We start from the raw sequence: 21150 nt of genomic DNA, 5'->3' as shown, positions 1-21150 counted from the left end.
GCTGACGACCGGCTGGGAGTGGAACTCTTGATGGGGCGATCGGGTGCAGTCGCTTACCTTGGCGATGAGGTCGATGAGAGGCTTCGCCCCTTGTTCCTCGATCCTCTGGGTATTGAGGCAGGACAGGTAGTAGGACTGAGTCTTCTTCTCTGCCTCGCTGCTGCCGTTAAACGTCCCGTTCTCTGATTGGAAAGACCAGACGTTAAGAGTTGTTATGGAAATGTGCCCCGACCATGCCGCTGGCTGCCTCACCCAGCAAGTGCTTGAGGAGCGCTTGGTTCTGCTCCCAGATGCTGTTGAAGGTGGACCAGCGCGAGCGTCCGTCGGGAAGCGGGTTCTTCCGTATCCATCCCCCGCAGGCGAACTGGTAGAAGTCCTGGCAGGGGTCCACGCCACGGTCCATGGCCTCCACCATCTGACTGGCCACCTTCACGCACCCCTCTGTCAGGCACAGGCCCCGCCCACTGCCTGGCCGCCACCAAAGAGGACGAGAGAAATTAAAGCCAGGGCGAGCCGCGGCACGGCACTGATCCGCGCCGTTACCTGGTGCCAGGCCCAGTCCGAGGAGCAGCAAACAGGCCAGCAGACCCAGCAGGGTGACGAGCAGCAGCAGCGACAACACGAACTCCAGCTTGGTTCTTCTGCCCAGAACATTCTCACCGGTCTTCCTGAAGCCCACCTGGAGGAGACGTGACCACGTGAGACTAAGTGGTCCACGCTACTCCAGTCTGCGTGTTGCATTCACTGACCTCCATTCTGTCTGGAGAGGACGCCGCCTCAGCCGGGGCGTCAGACACCTCGTCCTCTTCCAGAGTGGCCCGCTTGTAGCTGGACATCTGAAGGTAGTCCGCAGAATCAGAATAGAATCCGAAAACAATCAGAATTGAATAAGAATAGAATCATAATAGAATTACAACAGAAACAGAATTGAATCGGAATAAAATCAGAATATTGATGGAATAGAATTAGAATAGAAACATAATACATTTACAACAGAATCAGAATGGAATCGGAATAGAATCAGAATAGAATCAGGAAATACTGTAAATAGAATAGAATCAGATTAGAACTAACATAAAATTTTAAACACTTCAAACAGAATTAGAACAGAAGCAGAATAAATTCCAAATGGAGTCTGAATTAAATCAGAATAGGATCATAATTTAATTACAATAGAACCAGAATTGATTTAGAATAGAATCAAAAGAGAATCAGAATATAATTAAAATTGAACTAGTTTTGAGTCAGAATACAATCAAAATATAAATGGAATAGAATGAAAATTAAATCAGAATATAATTAAAATAGAATTTAAACAAAATTAGAACACAATCAGAATATAATTGGAATAAAATCAGAATTGAATCAGAATACAATTAGAATAGAATTAGAAAATAATCAGAATGGATTGAGAATTGAATCAGAATTGAAATAAAATACAATTAATATAGAATCAGAATAGAGTTAAAATAGAATTAGAATATAATTAAAATTGAAACAGATTTGAGTCAGAATAGAATCAAAATATGAATGGAATAGAATGAAAATTAAATTAGAATAAAATTAAAATTTTAACGAAATTAGAACACAATCAGAATATAATTGGAATAGAATACGAAATGAATCGGAATAGATTTAGAATAGTATCCAAATAAATCAGAATATAATTAGAATAGAATCAGAATACAATTATAGTAGAATTATAATTGAATAAGAATACAATTAGAATAGAGTTAGAAAATAATCAGAATTGAATCCGAAAGGATTCAGAAGAGAATCAGAATTTAAATGAAATACAATTAAAATATGATCAGAATAGAATTAAAATAGAATCGTAATTGAATTAAATTTGAAACATATATGAGTCAGAATAGAATTAATATAGAATTAGAAGAGAATCAGAATTGAATTAGAATATATTCAGAATAGAATCAGAATTTAATTAAAATACAATTAAAATATAATCAGAATATGATTAAAATTGAATCAGAATAGAAATATAATAGAAAAGGATTTGAATCAGAAAAGAATTAAACTAGGATTAGAAAATGATTTGAATAGGCTAAGAATACAATCACAATGGAATAGGAATTTTATTAAATCAGATTTAGAATAGAATCAGAATATAATAAAATATAATTCCAATAGAATCAGAGTAGAGTCACACAGAGTTAACAATGTTGGAAAAAGAAAACAAATAAGTATTTTTAAGTATTAAAGTACTTTATGTAAAAGTATTAGTAGTTATGTGGGTACAGTGGTCCTTCACTTCACAGTTTGCAGCTTCAAGTCGCTGACTTTTTGGGCTGCTTTGTTTGTTTTAAATCCTATTTCAAGTATAATTAAGCATGCTTTAAGCATAAAAACGTCTACATGAACTAAAACTATCACGTACCGATGTTATTTCATGTCTAGAAGGCTCTGATATTGTCAAACACTTTATTTAGAAAGTCTCACAATAATTTTTATATGCTTGAAAATATTAGATTTTTAATGAATAATTCCTACTTCACCACCACAGTGCTAAATGAGGGAGACCTGGGACCTCTATGGGTCTTTTTATTGCCTTTGAAGATGACATCATACAACAAAATGTTTGTTTTAAAAGTTAGCGGGATGAAATATGGCCACAGGAGTTGTAAAGGAATTAATCAAAAATGTGCTAAGTTTCTTGAAGTGAGTATACGTTGAGGTATATATTTTGTCCCCCATTGACTCCCTTTTATAATGACCATTTTTCCATATACTGTAAAGCTGTTATTTTATTCTGCTTTTTCCATGAAAACCAAATGAATGCAAACATTTCACTTTGAAATATAAATTCACCCTTCAACCACTCGCCAGAGTACCTTAAAGTACCATATATTCATATTAGATGCATAGTTGCTTTGAATCTACAAACAACTTACAGTATATGTCATAAAAACCATGTTGGTGACTTGGGAGTAATGTTGCCCCGATACCAATATTTTGGTACCTGTACCAGTACCAAAATGGATTTCCATATGTTTCTGTACTTTGATACTTTTTTAAATAAAGGGGACCACAAAAAAATTGCATTATTGGCTTTATTTTAACTAAAAATCTTATGGTACATTAAACATATGTTTCTTATTGCAAGTTTGTCCTTAAATAAAATAGTGAACCTCCAAGACAAGTTGTTTTTTAGTAGTAAGTAAACAAACAAAGGCTCCTAATTTAGCTTCTGACGTATGCAGTAACATATTTGTTCATACGTGGACTTTGGGATTTGTTTTTTCAGGATGCAAAGGAAAGTTGCCGCGGGCAAGGCGTGAAGGTAGGGACATACTTATTTAATACTATAAAAAAGGAGCAAAAGGCGCGCACAAGGCGGAACTACAAAGCCTTGGCTAATAAAACAAAAACTTGCACAAAGGCAGAAACTATGAACATGGAACAAAACTTGATAACTGTGACATAAAAAGAAAAAAAAAAACTCACGTGTCATGGCAAGAAGCAAAGCTATGGACAGTATCAGAGGTACAGTAGCATAGCATGAAGTGAACAGAGGTAAAGTCGCCAGGCTAACTTCCTGGCAACTTTCGGTTTAAATAATAATTACATGATTAGTGAAAACAGGTGCGTGACATGGGAACAGGTGAAAACTAATGGGTTGACATGGAAACAAAGCAAACAAGGAAGTGCAAAAACAGGAAACAATGGAGTCTTAAGCAAAACAGAACATAACTAAACAAAACATGATCACAAGACATGACAATATTGTCATTTATCATTCTATTATTTTGTCAACATTATTAAGGACAAGCGGTAGAAAATGAATTATTAATGTACTTGTTCATTTACTGTTAATATCTGCTTACTTTCTCCTTTAACATGTTCTATCTACACTCCTGTTAAAATGTAACTAATCACTGATTCTTCTGTTGTTTGGATACTTTACATTAGTTTTGGATGATACCACTAATTTGGGTATCAATGATACCAAGTAGTTGCAGAATCAAACATTGGTCATATTCATGGTCCTCATATGTCCAAGGACATATGTCCGGAGTTTATAAACATAATACATTTTTTTTTTTAAATGAAAAATGTTTTAATGCCAAAAAATATCAATGTAATAATAGCAGTATCGACTACATACGTTCCTATACCTGGTATCATTACAGTGGATGTTAGGTGTATCTCCACCCATGGCATTTGTTCACATTGTGACTCTGGTGAGCTGCGGCGTGTAGTGCAGCATGTTTGGTTATTCCTTGTCCTTCGGGGATGATACTTGTAAAAAACTGACTTTATTTGTCACCATGGAGACAAGGATTAGTGATTTAGAAATAGCTAAAACACTGCTGACTTTAGCCGCTAGCTAGCTAGCCATGTCTTAAAGCACCTCTTCCTGAGGGAGTTTCAGTATTTTAACTTCACCTTTATCTTTAGTTTTCAAGCCAAAATGCGTCCGTTCTCCCTTTAAGGTCTACACACCGTGTTTGCTTGTAAGTACTCTGTGATTGTGCACTGCCGAACATGCTCCTCTGCTCGTAAAACCAGCAATGACACGACGTGACCACGACTGGGGGGGTGGACGACCGGTACTTTTTAGAGTCGGTATAATACCGAATATGATTTATTGGTATCGCGGTAGTATAGCAATACCGGTATACAGTACAACCCTACTTGGTAATGACATAAGAGTTGCGTGAATGTGGTCTTAAAAATATTGTAAGTGTATACATATATATATATATATATATATATATATATATATATATATATATATATATATATATATATAGCCTGGGATGAGGGGCGACTTGTCCAGGGTCTACACCGCCTTCCGTCCGATTGTAGCTGAGATAGGCACCAGTCCGCCCCGCGACCCCAAAGGGAATAAGCGGTAGAAAACATACAATTTATATATATATATATATATATATACATATATATATATATATATAAATATTGCATTGTTTTTTTGGACAAAAAGGGAATAAAACTACAAAAATTATAAAAAACTTTATATCGACGGCTAGATCGAAGTCCACCTGAAGGGAAACATTATCACCAGACCTATGTAAGCGTCAATATATACCTTGATGATGCAGAAAAAAGACCATTTGTTTTTTTAACCGATTTCCGAACTCTAAAAGGGTGAATTTGGCGATTTAAACGCCTTTCAATTGTTTGCTGTCGGAGCAATGACCTTTCACCCGTGACGTTACAACGGGAAGCAATCCGCCATTTTCTCAAACACATTACACACACCAAGTCAAATCAGCTCTGTTATTTCCCGTTTTTTCGACTGTTTTCCGTACCTCGGAGACATTATGCCTTGTCGGCGTGTTGTCGGAGGGTGTAACAACACGATCAGGGACGGATTCAAGTTGACTTACGTGGAGTGTGCATCGATTAGCACGGCATGCTAATCGATGCTAACATGCTATTTAGGCTAGCTGTATGTACATATTGCATCAATATGCCTCATTTGTAGCTATATTTATATCCAGCCTTTCCCTCCACCCACATTTAATGCCAAACAAATACACACCAATCGACGGATTCAATTTTCACCAGTGTCAAAAGATGCGAAAGTCCGTCGTTTGTTCTGCACATTTTACCGACGATAGTGATGCTACGACAGAGATGTGTGGATATCCTGCGACACTCAAAGCAGATGCATTTCCAACGATAAAGTCAAGGAAATCACAAAGGTGAGTTTTGTTGATGTTATTGACTTATGTGCTAATCAGACATATTTGGTCACGGCATGACTGCCAGCTAATCGATGCTAACATGCTATTTAGGCTAGCTGTATGTACATTTGTAGCTATATTTGCATCCAGCCTTTCCCTCCACCCACATTTAATGCCAAACAAACACATACCAATCGACAGATTCAAGTTGCACCAGTTGTCAAAAGATGCAATCGTTGGTTAGAAGGCGATCGCCAAATTCGTCCGCGTTGCCTTTGTCTGTCGTGATATGACTCAATAGCTTCAGTCTCTTCTTCAATTTCGTTTTCGCTATCTGCCTCCATACTCCAACCATCCGTTTCAAACATGCGTAATCTGTTGAATCGCTTAAGCCACTGAAATCCGAGTCTGATTCCGAGCTAATGTCGCTATATCTTTCTGTTCTATCTGCCATGTTTGTTTGTATTGGCGTCACGCAGTGACTTCACAGGAAAATGGAAAGCTTGATTTACAGATAGCGAAAATCAGGCACTTTAAAGCCTTTTTTCGGGATATTATGGGTAAAATTTGGAAAAAAACTTAAAAAAATAAAATAAGCCACTGGGAACTGATTTTTATTGGTTTTAACCCTTCGGAAATTGTGATAATGTTCCCCATTTAAGCATTGGAAGTACAAAAAACCCCACATTTATAAATATGACCTTTCATGGCTGAAACCCTTTAACATTCACAACATTTGCGGGGTCTCCCAGGGTTGATAAAATCCCAAAGGTGCCGTTTACTAAAGTGTTAGCCAATGTTGCAACAGAGGAGGACACAAAAGACACACACACACACCTGAACTTTCAGTGAACCCCAACATCCCCCAACTGAGCTACCATGGAAACACACGACATGAAAGTGACGTAGAATAGAATATATATATATATATATATATATATATATATATATATATATATATATATATATATATATATATATATATATATATATATATATATATATATATATATATATATATATATATATATATATATATATATGTCTTGATTGGATTATCTGGAGAATAGTGCTCGATACCGTGGTAGAGCGCAATATGTAGGTGTGGGAAAAAATCACAAGACTACTTCATCTCTACAGATCTGTTTCATGAGGGGTTCCCTCAATCATCAGGAGATTTTAATGGAAGCATTCACATACAATGGTTTATATAGAGCACAGGGTGGGTGGGTACAAGCAGGCGTAGGGTGTGGTGATTGGCTCATGTGTTACCTAGGAGGTGTTTCCGTCTATGGCGGCATGTTGAAATGATTTCACTGCGCTTGTTGAGGGATGATAGATCTGGATGATATATAATAAACAGTTTCTCTTTTAAGCATAGGTTGCATCTTTTATTACCACTGTTGTAAGGTGTGCTGGATGCAAGAATTTGCCATGTTATTGAATATTCAACATTATTGTCTTTGAGGTTCCAAATGTGTTTGCTGAGTTCTGTAGAATTCTGCAAAGTCTGGTTTCTAAAGGAGGCGTTGTGATTATTCCATCTTGTTTTGAACGCTCCTTCGGTTAATCCTACGTACGTGTCGGATGTGTTAATGTCCTTGCGTATTACCTTTGCTTGGTAAACGACTGATGTCTGTAAGCACCTTCCGTTGAGAGGGCAATCAGGTTTCTTGCGACAGTTACATTCATTATTGGTTTCAGAGTCGTTTAGTCTGGGGGTAGGCAGTCCTTTTGCAATTGCTTTGTTGTGGTTTGAAATGATTTGTTGCATGTTATTCATGCAGCTGTAGCTCAATTTAATGTTGTTCTTGTTGAATATTTTTCTTAGGGTGTTGCCTTTGGGGAAGTGTTTGTCGATCAGAGTGAGGAACTTGCGGCCGATGTTGGTTGAGATGTCTTTGCTGAATGGCGGATTGTACCAGATGATGTTGTTTCGTTTTCTGCTCTTTTTTGGTTGGTTTCCTGGGGTGGGTTCATAGGTGAGGGTGAAGTTGTATCCGCTTTCATCAAGTGCTTTCTGGTACGGGGGGGTTGCTTGGTCGAATTCAGCTTTGCTGGATGACAGCATCGATAGCCTTTTATTAATTCCGGTAGGTATTCTTTTCGTGGTGGTGGGTGGGTGGTTGCTGTCGTGGTGCACGTATTGGAGTGTTGTGTTGGGTTTCGTGAATGGTTGGTAGCTGTTATTTCTCAGGTTGAAAGTGACGTCGAGGAAGTTGACGGTTTGCTTGTTGGCTTCAATCGTGATCCGTAGGCCGTTTTCTTTGAAGATTTGGCATATGCGCTTCTTGGTGTTCTCGCTGCTCCTTGGCGAGGCGCGGCACACTGCCAGTCCATCATCACGGTAAATACCAAGGTTCAGGTTGAGGCTAGCAAGCTGGGAGAGGAGGAAACTCCCAACGAGTTTGCACGTTTCTGCTCCGTCAAAACTCCCCATTGTAACGTCAAATGTTGAATTGTTCTTTTTTTGCCATGGTGTACTGTTGTGGATGAGTATGGAGTTCTTTGCGTGGATGATGATGTTTCTTTCGTTGCCTGTGATTGAGTCGTAGTCCGAGGCGAAGTTTAGTGCTTGGGTCAGTAGGTCTTGCGTGATGGAAGGGTAAAATTCTTCGATGTCGAAGGAGATAAAGTTGTGTTGTTGTTTGTCTTGGATGTTGTTGAACCATTTGATTACTGCTGCTGTATTTCTCCATTGGTTGAGTGGTGTTTTGTCCTTGATTTTTGCGTTGATTCTGTCCAGGATTATTTTGCTGATTTTTCCTATTTCGGAATTAGTTGGGTTTATTAGTCGGCATGTTGGGTTATTTGCGAAGTTGGGTTTGTGGTCCTTCAATGTGATGAAGGCTTCTTTGTTGGCTGTGGCGTCCACCCTGTCCTCAATGTCCAGTTCGGTTGCGATCCGCTTGTTTTCCAGGTGGATGTTCTGTAAAGTGTTGGGTTGCGCTTTTTTGTATGATTTGGTGATGCTTTTGTCCAGTAAAGAGTTATGTCCTGGTATGTCCATTCTGTAGAAGTTTGTGGTTTTATCGGCGGCTATGATGAGGTTGCTTACTTTCTTACGTTTATTATATATCATCCAGATCTATCATCCCTCAACAAGCGCAGTGAAATCATTTCAACATGCCGCCATAGACGGAAACACCTCCTAGGTAACACATGAGCCAATCACCACACCCTACGCCTGCTTGTACCCACCCACCCTGTGCTCTATATAAACCATTGTATGTGAATGCTTCCATTAAAATCTCCTGATGATTGAGGGAACCCCTCATGAAACAGATCTGTAGAGATGAAGTAGTCTTGTGATTTTTTCCCACACCTACATATATATATATATATATATATATATATATATATATATATATATATATATATATATATATATATATACATATATATATATATATATATACACATGTTTATATAAATAAATATATATATATATATATATATATATACACACATGTTTATATAAATATATATATATATATATATATATATACATATATATATATATATATATATACACACACACAAATTGAGCTTTTTGGCCACAATACCCAGCAATATGTTTGAAGGAGAAAAGGAGAGGCCTTTAATCCCAGGAACACCAATCTACCGTCAAGCATGGTGGTGGTAGTATTATGCTGTGGGCCTCTTTTGCTGCCAATAAAATTGGTGCTTCACGGAGAGTTTACAGAGAGTAATTGTGACAATGAAAAATTAGTATTTCCTCAAAATTCTGTAGGATAACATCAAATCATCAGCCCGGAGGTTGGGTCTTAGGCGCAGTTGGGTGTTCCAACAGGACAATGACCCCAAACATACGTCATAGGTGGTAAAGGAATGACTGAATCAGGCTATAGAATTAAAGTTTTAGAATGGCCTTACCAAAGTCCTGACTAAAATGTGTGGACAATGCTGAAGAAACAAGTCCAATGTCAGAAAACCAACACATTTAGCTGAACTGCACCAATTTTGTCAAGAGGAGTGGTCAAAAATTCTACCAGAAGCTTGTGGATGGCTACCAAAAGCGCCTTATTGCAGTGAAACTTGCCAAGGGACATGTAACCAAATATTAACATTGCTGTATGTATACTTTTGACCCAGCAGATTTGCTAAACATTTTCAGTAGACCCATAATAACTTCATAAAAGAACCAAACCTTATGAATTGTTTTTGTGACCAACAAGTATGTGCTCCAATCATTCTATCACAAAAAAAAAAGAGTTGTAGAACTTATTGGAAACTCAAGACAGCCATGACATTATGTTCTTTACAAGTGTATGTAAACTTTTGACTATGACTGTATACACATATAAATAAATACACATACAGGGCTCCAATTTAACCACAGCAACCACCGTAATGCCCTAAAAAATGACCAGCATTTACGGAAAGAACATGCCATGACCGCCCTTGCTGTTGTACTTGTTAATGGACGAGGGATATAACGGTAAACGGTATAATGATAAAAGGCGGTAAAATTCCTGACGGCTAGTAATACTATTTAATTCATTAATTCTCGAAAAACCGTCATTCATTATTTAGTCATACCAAAGACTATGAAAATGGAACCCATTACCTCCCTGCTTGACACTCAGTTGGAATTGGAGGTTAAATCACCAAAAATTATTTACGGGCGCGGCACCGCTGCTGCCCACTGCTCCCCTCACGTCCCGGCGGGTGAACAAGGGGATGGGTCGAATTCAGAGGACAAATTTCACCACACCTAGTGTGTGTGTGACAATCATTGGTACTTTAACGTAACTTAAAGGCCTACTGAAATGACATTTTCTTATTTAAACGGGGATAGCAGGTCCATTCTATGTGTAATACCTGATCATTTCGCGATATTGCCATATTTTTGCTGAAAGGATTTAGTAGAGAACCTCCACGATAAAGTTCGCAACTTTTGGTGCTGATAAAAAAGCCTTGCCTTTACCGGAAGTCGCAGACGATGACGTCACACGTTGAGGGCTCCTCACATCCTCACATTTTTTATAATGGGAGCCTCCAGCAGCAAGAGCTATTCGGACTGAGAAAACGACAATTTCCCCATTAATTTGAGCGAGGATGAAAGATTCGTGGATGATGATATTGATAACGAAGGACTAGAAAAAAAATAAAAATAAATAAAGTTAAAAAAAAAAAAAGGCGATTGCAGTGAGACGGATTTAGATGTTTTTAGACACATTTACTAGGATAATTCTGGAAAATCCCTAATCTTTCTATTGTGTTGCTAGTGTTTTTGTGAGATTAAATAGTACCTGATAGTCGGAGGGTGTGTCCACGGTTACTTGAGGCCAGTGTCTGAGGGGAGTCGACGGCAGATACAAGGACGGCGCAAACTCCACAGATCTCCGGTAAGAGGCGACTTTTTAACACTATTTTCACACCGAAACCTGCCGGTTGACAAGTGGTCGGTAAGCATGTTCGCTTGACCGCTCTGATCCATAGTAAAGCTTCACCTCCGGGAATTTTAAACAAGGAATCACCGTGTGTTTGTGTGGCTGAAGGCCAAAGCTTCCCAACTCCATCTTTCTACTTTGACTTCTCCAATATTAATTGAACAAATTGCAAAAGATTCAGCAACACAGATGTCCAGAATACTGTTTAGTTACGCGATGGAAAGAGACGACTTTTAGCCGCAAATGGTGTTGGCTAATAATAATGTTGTGCTGATATTTCCTGACAGTCCGTAGTTTACTAAATTGCAATTTAAAATTGCAATTTAGTAAACTAAACCGGCCGTATTGGCATGTGTTGCAATGTTAATATTTCATCATTGATATATAAACTATCAGACTGCGTGGTGGGTAGTAGTGGGTTTCAGTAGGCCTTTAATGGTGGAAAACAACACGCCGACCTCGCTCTTGAGATGTTGCTCTCCTGGTAAACAGACAACATCTGAAGTCTGGACGTATTTTGGAATTGGTAAAACATGCTGAAGGTAAAATAATTGAGGACAGTCGGCCCATCACCAGAAAATGCAGGGAAAAAGTCCCTGTGAAGGGAGGCAACAGTTTGAACATGTGGAGCCAATTTGGGAAGGAACAGTCAGAACTCCACGTCGAGTGCAAGGCACGTCAACTTGTAGCTGAATGCAAGAGGGAAAGTGTTGGCAAATGAAATTGTCATTGTTGGTCTGTCAAACCTTCTTATAGTCACACTCATGTGTTACATAAAGTTGCTTTTTATTGGGCGCAATCGGTAAGACCGAGGAGTGAAATGTAATTCTGTTTTGTGCTGTTCATGACCGCTGCTACTTTACCATACTTTTTAAAACTCAGCGTTAAAAACAAATCATAGCAAAAACATTGCAACGTGTTTTGTTTGTACAACTTTGGCATTTGGGTGTGTGTCAGTCAGATGATCGTAATAATAATTAGCATCTATTAAAGGCCTACTGAAACCCACTACTACCGACCACGCAGTCTGATAGTTTATATATCAATGATGAAATATTAACATTGCAACACATGCCAATACGGCCTTTTTAGTTGACTAAATTGCAATTTTAAATTTCCCGCTGAGTTTCTTGTTGAAAACGTCGCGGAATGATGACGCGTGACATGACGTCACGGACTGTAGAGGACATATTAGCGCAGCACCATTTGCGGCTAAAAGTCGTCTCGTTTCATCGCGCAATTACACAGTATTTTGGACATCTGTGTTGCTGAATCTTTTGCAATTTGTTCAATTAATAATGGAGAAGTAAAAGTAGAAAGAAGGAGTTGGGAAGCTTTAGCCTTTAGCCACAAAAACACACAGTGATTCCTTGTTTAAAATTCCCGGAGGTGAAGCTTTACTATGGATCAGAGTGGTCAAGCGAACATGGATCCCGACCACTTTTCAACCAGCAGGTTTCGGTGAGAAAATTGTGGTAAAAAGTCGCCTCTTACCGGAGATCAGCTGAGCTTGCGCCGTCCATGCAGCTGCCGTCGGCAACCCTCAGAGACTGGCCTCAAGACACCCGTGGACAAACCCCTCCGACTATCAGGTATTATTTAATCTCACTACCAACACAATAGAAAGATAAGGGATTTCCCAGAATTATCCTAGTGAATGTGTCTAAAAACATCTGAATCCGTCCCAATGCAATCGCCTTTTTTTTTCAACTTTATTTATTTATTTTCTAGTCCTTCGCTATCAATATCATCATCCACAAATCTTTCATCCTCGCTCAAATTAATGGGGAAATTGTCGTTTTCTCGGTCCGAATAGCTCTTGCTGCTGGAGGCTCCCATTATAAACAATGTGAGGACCTGAGGAGCCCTCACCCTTGTGACGTCATCGTCTGCGACTTCCGGTAAAGGCAAGGCTTTTTTATCAACACCAAAAGTTGCGAACTTTATCGTCGATGTTCTATACTAAATCCTTTCAGCAAAAATATGGCAATATCGCGAAATGATCAAGTATGACACATAGAATGGACCTGCTATCCCTGTTTAAATAAGAAAATCTCATTTCAGTAGGCCTTTAAATATAATGATACATTTGCTTTTCCCTTTTTGCAGAGTGGGCGTGCAGCGGGAAAGTTGGATGCCACAGTTATAGTACATCATTTACCGACATCACACATATAATACCTGATGTCTTCAAGAAGCAGCTGCTTATGCTCCTTCATCAAAAATGGCAAAAGACCTCACTGCAGCGCTGTCATGTTTCATAGACAAACTTTCAACTAGTTCAGAGATGTTCTCTGATGTGTGTAAGAGGAGATAGACCTCTTATATATATCAACACTATTGTTGTATACTAGGAAAACAAATGCAGGTACATCTTATGGCCATCTTTCACATTTTTTACATTTATTTGTATTTATTTATGTTACTTTGTTTCTGCCACATTACTGTTAATAATGCTTATGTTGCTTTCACATGCACATTTAATTTATACTTGAGGTACATGTAACCGTTATCTGCAAAAATGTTTCTTCTACAAAGTATATTATTTTGAATGTGTTTTTTTTTTTGAATGTGTTATTTTGTTTTTTAAATAAAACTTAGTTAAAAGATTTTTTGAAACGTTGAACATAAGTCGCTGATGTAAAAAATAATGGAATGAACATTGCATGGCCTTTTATATATTTGTTTATACACAACTTTACTCAAGTTTGCTGCAAGCTAGACTTCCATATAGTGTATGACCTATTTCAATTTATTGACATTTGATTATTTGTATGTCATATACTTGTATGTATATATATCCATCCATCATCTTCCGCTTATCCAAGGTCGGGTCGCGGGGGCAGCAGCCTAAGCAGGCAAGCCCAAGCTTCCCTCTCGCCAGCCCCTTCGTTGAGCTTTTCCCGGGGGATCCCAAGGCGTTCCCAGGCCTGCCGGGAGACAGTCTTCCCAAAGTGTCCTAGGTGTTCCCCGTAGCCTCTTGCTGGTCGGACGTGCCCTAAAGACCTCTCGAGGGAAACGTTTGGGTGGCATCCTGACCAGATGCCCAGACCACGTCATCTGGCTCCTCTCGATGTGGAGGAGCAGCGACTTTACTTTGAGCTCCCACCAGATAGCAGAGCTTCTCAGCCTATCTCTAAGCTAGAGCCCCGCCACCTGGCGGAGGAAACACATTTCGGCCGCTTGTACCCGTGGTCTTGTCCTTTCGGTCATAAACCAAAGCTCATGACCATAGATGAGGATGGGTACGTAGATCGACCGGTAAATTGAGAGCTTTGCCTTCCAGCTCAGCTCCTTATTCACCACAACGGATCGATACAGCGTCCGCACTACTGAAGACGCCGGACCGATCCGCCTGTCAATCTCACGATCCACTCTTCCCTCACTCGTGAACAAGACTCCCAGGTACTTGAACTCCTCCACTTGGGGAAAGGTCTCCTCCCCAACTTGGAGATGGCACTCCACCCTTTTCCGGGGGAGAACCATGGACTCGGGGGTGCTGATTCTCTTCCCACACTCGGCTGTGAACCAATCCAGTGAGAGCTGAAGATCTTGGCCAGATGAAGCCATCAGGACCACATCATCTGCAAAAAGCAGAGACCTAATCCTGCTGCCACCAAACCGGATCCCCTCAACGCCCTGACTGTGCCTAGAAATTCTGTCCATAAAAGTTATGAACAGAATCGGTGACAAAGGGCCGCCTTGTATATGCTAATCTAATATATGCTAATCTACCTGATCAAAAACTCCTAGCTATGTGTTATTGGTGACAAAGTACATTGTAGGAATATCTACCGTAATAAATATGTATATTAATAATGAGTTTGATTTGTTGTTACCATTTTAATTTTACCATTTTAATTTTCCTGGCGGAATCAATAAAGTACTATCTATCCATCTATCTATCTATCTATATATCTTTTTGAAGGTCAATAAAAAAACACTACTAAAATATGTTTCACATACTTCTGCATTCTATTAAATATTTATGATGTTGTCCTTTGTTTACATCTCCAAAAACTTTGATCCTTGGGCAAATAATGATGATAATCTAATGATTTTATGTACAAAGTGCAGCCCAGGGGGCCATTTGTGGCCTGCAGCTCATTTTTGAACGGCCCGCGACACATTCTAAAAATACTATTACTAAAAAAAAACATACGTGGTGGCATAAAAGAGAAAACAGGTGAAATGTAAACAGAAAAAGTTGCAATGTTGACTCTAATAACACAAACCTGCCATGAAAGTTTTTTTTTCATATAAATAAAATGTATTCATTCATTTCTTAATTTAAAAAAAAAGAATACATTTTTTAAACGCAAAAATTATGACTGAAGTGGAGAAGCTGTATTTTCATTGGCACTTAAATTTTATTGACCATTTATAAAAAAAACATCTTCAAAAATATAAGGTTGTGAATCCTCGTTTGTCCAAAAATAGCCATCTTTGTTGTCTACTACCGAGAAAACACACGCGGAAGTAGGACGTGCGTTGTTATGGGCACTGAAAAAAAGGTTCCACGGAACGAAAGTTCCAGTAATGCAAAAATGACCAAAATACGGTAAATATTATGTATTGTTATGAACATATACACATACATACACACACATATGTATATATACATATATATATATATATATATATATATATATATATATATATGGCCCTGCGATGAAGTGGCGACTTGTCCAGGGTGTACCCCGCCTTCCGACCGATTGTAGCTGAGATAGGCGCCAGCGCCCCCCGTGGCCCCAAAAAGGGGAATAAGCGTAGAAAATGGATGGATGGATATATAATATATATATATATATATATATATATATATATATATTTAATATATATATATATATATATACACACACACATATATACATATGTATATACAATATATATATTATATAAATATATATATATATATATATATATATATATATATATATATATATATATATATATATATATAAATAGTAAATTCCGGCTGTGAACCCTGCGGTTTATAAAATGGTGCTGACAGCGGGCTATAAAGTAAATAGTTAAAAAAAAAAAAACAGCAAGCACACTGAATAGGCATGTTATTAGTAGTGCTGTGGCGCCATCTTTTGGACAAGTTTAGCTAATGCAGGTACTGCATGGCCCTTCTGTTCAGACTTTTTATTTTTAAACCTACCGGAAGTACAGTTTCCGTTTTGTCTTGTAGCCATCCACAGCGTTTCTACTTGTATGGATTCTTCATTCATCACTCTAAGCAACGGTTGTAAGTGTTACAATATAACTTAAACATAGTTTTACTTACCAAACTGTCCCATGTGTCTGTAGAAGTGTTTCCATGCATATTTGTTACGTGCTATCGTAACGCGATCACGCTAGCGTAGTTAGCATTAGCTACTATGCTAACACATTTACGAGTGTCTGGGTTAGTGTTATTAACTTACATTTTATTTAGTATTGTTTTTAGTTTCACAAATTCCTCAGTAAATTCACCAAAACATCACATGGAGTTTTTGAGTCTGTTTAGCTGATTGGACAGCTAGCTTCCGCAGCTAGTGGGTCCATGACGATGACTTCTATTTTGTTTGATCAGCCGTTTTACTGCTGTGTTACAGACACTTTTGGAAACAATTAAGGTATGTAAATAAACATTTTAAAATCGTTCTGTATATCTGCGGCTCACAGTCCCGGTGCAGGCAATATGTGGATTGTTTGTTTTCTTTCTAAAATTTAGTGGGTGTGGCTTGTATACATTTGCACTCCATAGTCCGGAAATACAGTACAAAACCCAAACCAGTGAAGTTTGGCATCTTGCATAAATGGTAAATAAAAGCAGAGTACAATTTTGCAAATCCTGTTCAACTTATATTCAATTGAATAGACTGCAAAGGACAAGATATTTAATGTTCACACTGAGAAACTTTTTTTTTTTTTGCAAATAATCATCAACTTAGAATTTAATGGCAGCAACACATTGCAAAAAAGTTGTCACAGGGGCATTTTTACCACTGTGTTACATGGCCTTTAATTTTAGCAACACTCAGTAAACGTTTGGGAACTGAGGAGACACATTTTTGAAGCTTTTCAGGTGGAATTCTTTCCCATTCTTGCTTGATGTACAACTTAATTTGGTCTCCCTTGTGGTATTTTAGGCTTCATATTGTGCCACTCATGTTCAATGGGAGACAGGTCTGGACTACAGGCAGGCAGTCGAGTACACTTGCATTATTTTACTATGAAGCCACGCTCTTGTAACACGTGGCTTGGCATTGTCTTGCTGAAATAAGCAGGGGCGTCCCATGATAACGTTGCTTGGATGGCAACATATGTTGTTCCAAAACCTGTATGTACCTTTCAGCATTAATGGTGCCTTCACAGATGTGTAAGTTACCCATGCCTTGGGCACTAATAGACCCCCATACCATCACAGATGCTGGCTTTCGAACTTTGCGCCTAGAAACAATCTGTATGGTTCTTTTCCTCTTTGTTACGGAGGACACCACGTCCACAGTTTTCAAAAACAATTTGAAATGTGTACTCGTCAGACCACAGAACACCTTTCCACTTTTCATCAGTCCATCTTAGATGGCTTGGGGCCAGCGAAGCCGGCGTCGTTTCTGGGTGTTGTTGATAAGTAGCGCCTGAGAGATCGAAGGTCACGGGCATTTAATGTTACGTGCAGTGATTTCTCCAGATTCTCTGAATCTTTTGAAGATATTTCGAACGTAGATGGTGAAATCCCGAAATTCCTAGCAGTAGCTCGTTGAGAAATGTTGTTCTCAAACTGTTGGACAATTTACTCTTGCATTTGTTGACAAAGTGGTGACCCTTGCCCAATCCTTGTTTGTGATTGACTGAGCATTTCATGGAAGCTGCTTTTATACTCAATCATGGCACCCACCTGTTCCCAATTAGCCTGTTCACTGTGGGATGTTCTAAATAAGTGTTTGATGAGCATTCCTTTGTCACGTCTTTTTTTGCCACGTGCCAGCTTTTTTCGAAACATGTTGCAGGCATGAAATTCCAAAATGAGTTAATATTTGAAAAAAATAATCAAAGTTTTCCACTTAGAACTTTAAGTATCTTGTCTTTGCCAGTCTATTCAATTGAATATAAGTTGAAAAGGATTTGCAAATCATTGTATTCGGTTTTTTATTTACCATTTACACAACATGCCAACATCACTGGTTTTGGGGTTTTGTACTTTAAGCGTGTGTATAATAAGTTGGATGGAGGGCTTTTAAGTTGTTTAGAGGCAACATAAGGTACTCCCGTTAGCTGCATCGTGGAAGCATTTTTTTTTTTTAAATATCTTTAGAATCCTAAAAAATAAAATAAATAAATAAATATAATAATAATAATAATACTAAGATGTGTTTTGTTCTCTCATAATGAGGGGCAAAATTCCCCCCCAAAAAGTGCAGTTCCCCTTTATCAATTTTATGAGAGGGGGCGTTTCTGATCTCCTAAAAAACTTAGTTTTTTTTTCGTGTTTTTGTTTTTGTTTTTAACTGTCCATTGCTCAAAAAAATAATAATGAATCAGAAGCAATGCAATTATGAATTATTTAGATATGGAAGGTTCCAATTACTTCACACTGTTCACAGTAAATCCTCTTTAAATGAGCTTTTTGTTGTTCTTTTTGGTTGTGGGGGGGCAATATTGCATATGTGTATTTTTGCTATAAAAATAGGTTTTCTTTGACAAAAAAGCATAAACACTCTCAAAAAATTTACTTTATATTGATGGATGGATTCTGAGGTTGGTGTAGAGATGTAAGTGTTGAAAGTAAAAATAAATACATTTATTTAAAAATTTGGAGAACCCTAATGGTTAAAAAAAGGAATGTATTGATTTTAAAGGCCTACTGAAACCCACTACTACCGACCACGCAGTCTGATAGTCTTATATATCAATGATGAAATATTAACATTGCAACACATGCCAATACGGCCTTTTTAGTTTACTAAATTGACATTTTAAATTTCCCGGGACTTTTTTCTTGAAAGCGTCGCATAATGATGACTTGTATGCGTGACGTCATGGGCTGTTATGAATATGAGCGCTGCACACACACACAGCTAAAAGTCGTCTGCTTTAACGGCATAATTACACAGTATTTTGGAGATCTGTGTTGCTGAATCCTTTTGCAATTTGTTCAATTAATATTGGAGAAGTCGAAGTAAAAAGACGGAGTTGTGAAACTTTAGCCTTTAGCCACACAAACACACGGTGATTCCTTGTTTAAAATTCACGGAGTTGAAACTTTACTATGGATCACAGCGGACATGGATCCCGACCGAACTTCACCAGCAGGTTTCGGTGAGAAAATTGTGATTAAAAAGTCGCCACTTACCGGATATCAGCTAAGCTTGCGCCTCCCGTACAGCTGCCGTCGACTTCCCCAAGACACTGCTCGTCAACATCCGGCCGTGGACGTACACTTCCGACTATCAGGTACTGTTAAACTCACTAAAACACTAGCAACACAATAGAAAGATAAGGGATTTCCCAGAATTATCTTAGTAAATGTCTCTAAAAACATATGAATCCGTCTCAATGCAACGCGATTGCAATCGTGTTTTTTTTTTTTCTAGTCCGTCGCTATCAATATCCTCAAACACGAATATTTCATCCTCGCTCAAATTAATGGGGAAATTGTCGTTTTCCCGGTCCGAATAGCTGTTTTTGTTGGAGGCTCCCATTAAAATCAATGTGAATATATGAGGAGCCATCAACATGTGACGTCATCGTCTGCGACTTACGGTAGAGGCAGGGCTTTTCTCCAGTTGCGTACTTTATCTTGGATGTTCTTTACTAAATCCTTTCAGCAAAAATATGGCAATATCGCGAAATGATCAAGTATGACACATAGAATGGACCTGCTATTCCTGTTTGAATAAGAAAATCTCATTTCAGTAGGCCTTTGAAATAGAAAAATATCACAGCATCTTTTGACTTTCCAGTGTGTGAAATTGTACATTTGGTCTTCTTTTGTGTCTCTGGTGAAGGCGGGCGTCTTAAGACAGGACGCGGGAGACTGTTGACGGGAAACCCAAAGGCCTGACCCCGCCACAGTGCGCGTGCGCGTGCGTGAACATTATCAAATTGCCCGCCTGAGGTGAGTGACAGTTGCAGGGCGTGCACGAGGTCCACATCCTGTCATTTTACTAAAAGGGTGGACAAACCGGTCCGGAACATTTCCTCAACTCATCGTCTTCAAAAGGTCTAACAGGAAGTAGACTCCTTCTGACGTCAGCCCGGCCGCCAATCGTCAATCTCGTGACGGGGCAAAGGTCAAGCTAAGGGCATGGTGATTTGCGGCGCGCGTGAGAATTCCGACGTGACGGCCTCGGTTTTTTTTTGTTTTTTTTTAAGTTGCAGTTGCTATGGCGACGCGTCCCCCGCGTGTCATTCGGCGTTTGATGATCAATGACGTCATTGGTGTTGCCATCCTGCACTTGTTCCCATCCCTCGGTGACGTCACGCGGAGCGGCGATTGATTGGGCGTGTTTGAGAGTGCGTGTGCGTGTGCGCACGCGCGCGTGTACTTACGGTGTTCCGGAGGTCCTGCAGCGCCACGCTCATCCTGGAGCTCCTTCGCCGAAAACAGAGCGCTACCGACGGCTGCCCCGCCGGTCCATCCTCCCGTGTTCCGGTGTGTGCGTCCTTCTTCTCCTTCCCCTTCGCCTGGTCGTCTGTGGGAAGAGCTGCAGCGGCGGCGCCGAGTCCCTCCTCAGACCCGCCCAGCGTCAGCCAGCCCCCTTCCTCTCACAAACAAACACACCCCGACACTCTGGCTGACGTCATCCCTGACGTCAACCGCCCCCCCCGCCCACCTCTCAATCCTTTGAGAACGCGCTGGTTTTAGCCGACTGGCTCAGATTGGAGATGGAGTGAGATAATATATGAAGAGTGGAACAAGGAATAAACAGCAAATTGAATGAGAAACAATGGAGGGGGGGGGGGGGGGGGGGTTGTTGTTGATAAATGCGTGTCACGTGACCCCAAGCGGTTCAGTAGGTGCGTGATATAGGAGCCCCCCCTGCTGGATGCACACAGTCACGCAGTTTTGG

The 21150-nt window shown here is 39.3% G+C and overlaps 1 protein-coding gene across 1 annotated transcript in view; it reads right to left on the bottom strand.

The window, feature by feature from the left end:
* Window positions 1–20840, bottom strand: part of ece2b (endothelin converting enzyme 2b) — a 47833-nt gene extending 26993 nt beyond the window's left edge. Inside the window, exons 1-5 of the mRNA XM_061877823.1 lie at window positions 20630–20840; window positions 750–836; window positions 544–679; window positions 253–468; window positions 58–182 (exon numbers count right to left, since the gene is read on the bottom strand). Of these exons, the coding sequence (XP_061733807.1) occupies window positions 58–182; window positions 253–468; window positions 544–679; window positions 750–836; window positions 20630–20662 (597 nt within the window). The 5' untranslated portion in view covers window positions 20663–20840. The remainder of the gene's footprint in view (window positions 1–57; window positions 183–252; window positions 469–543; window positions 680–749; window positions 837–20629) is intronic.
* Window positions 20841–21150: the final 310 nt, after the last annotated feature.

The sequence above is a fragment of the Nerophis ophidion genome, linkage group LG18 (genome assembly GCF_033978795.1).
Source record: "Nerophis ophidion isolate RoL-2023_Sa linkage group LG18, RoL_Noph_v1.0, whole genome shotgun sequence".
Classification (NCBI taxonomy): domain Eukaryota; kingdom Metazoa; phylum Chordata; class Actinopteri; order Syngnathiformes; family Syngnathidae; genus Nerophis; species Nerophis ophidion.
This window is presented reverse-complemented; position numbering and strand designations above follow the sequence as displayed.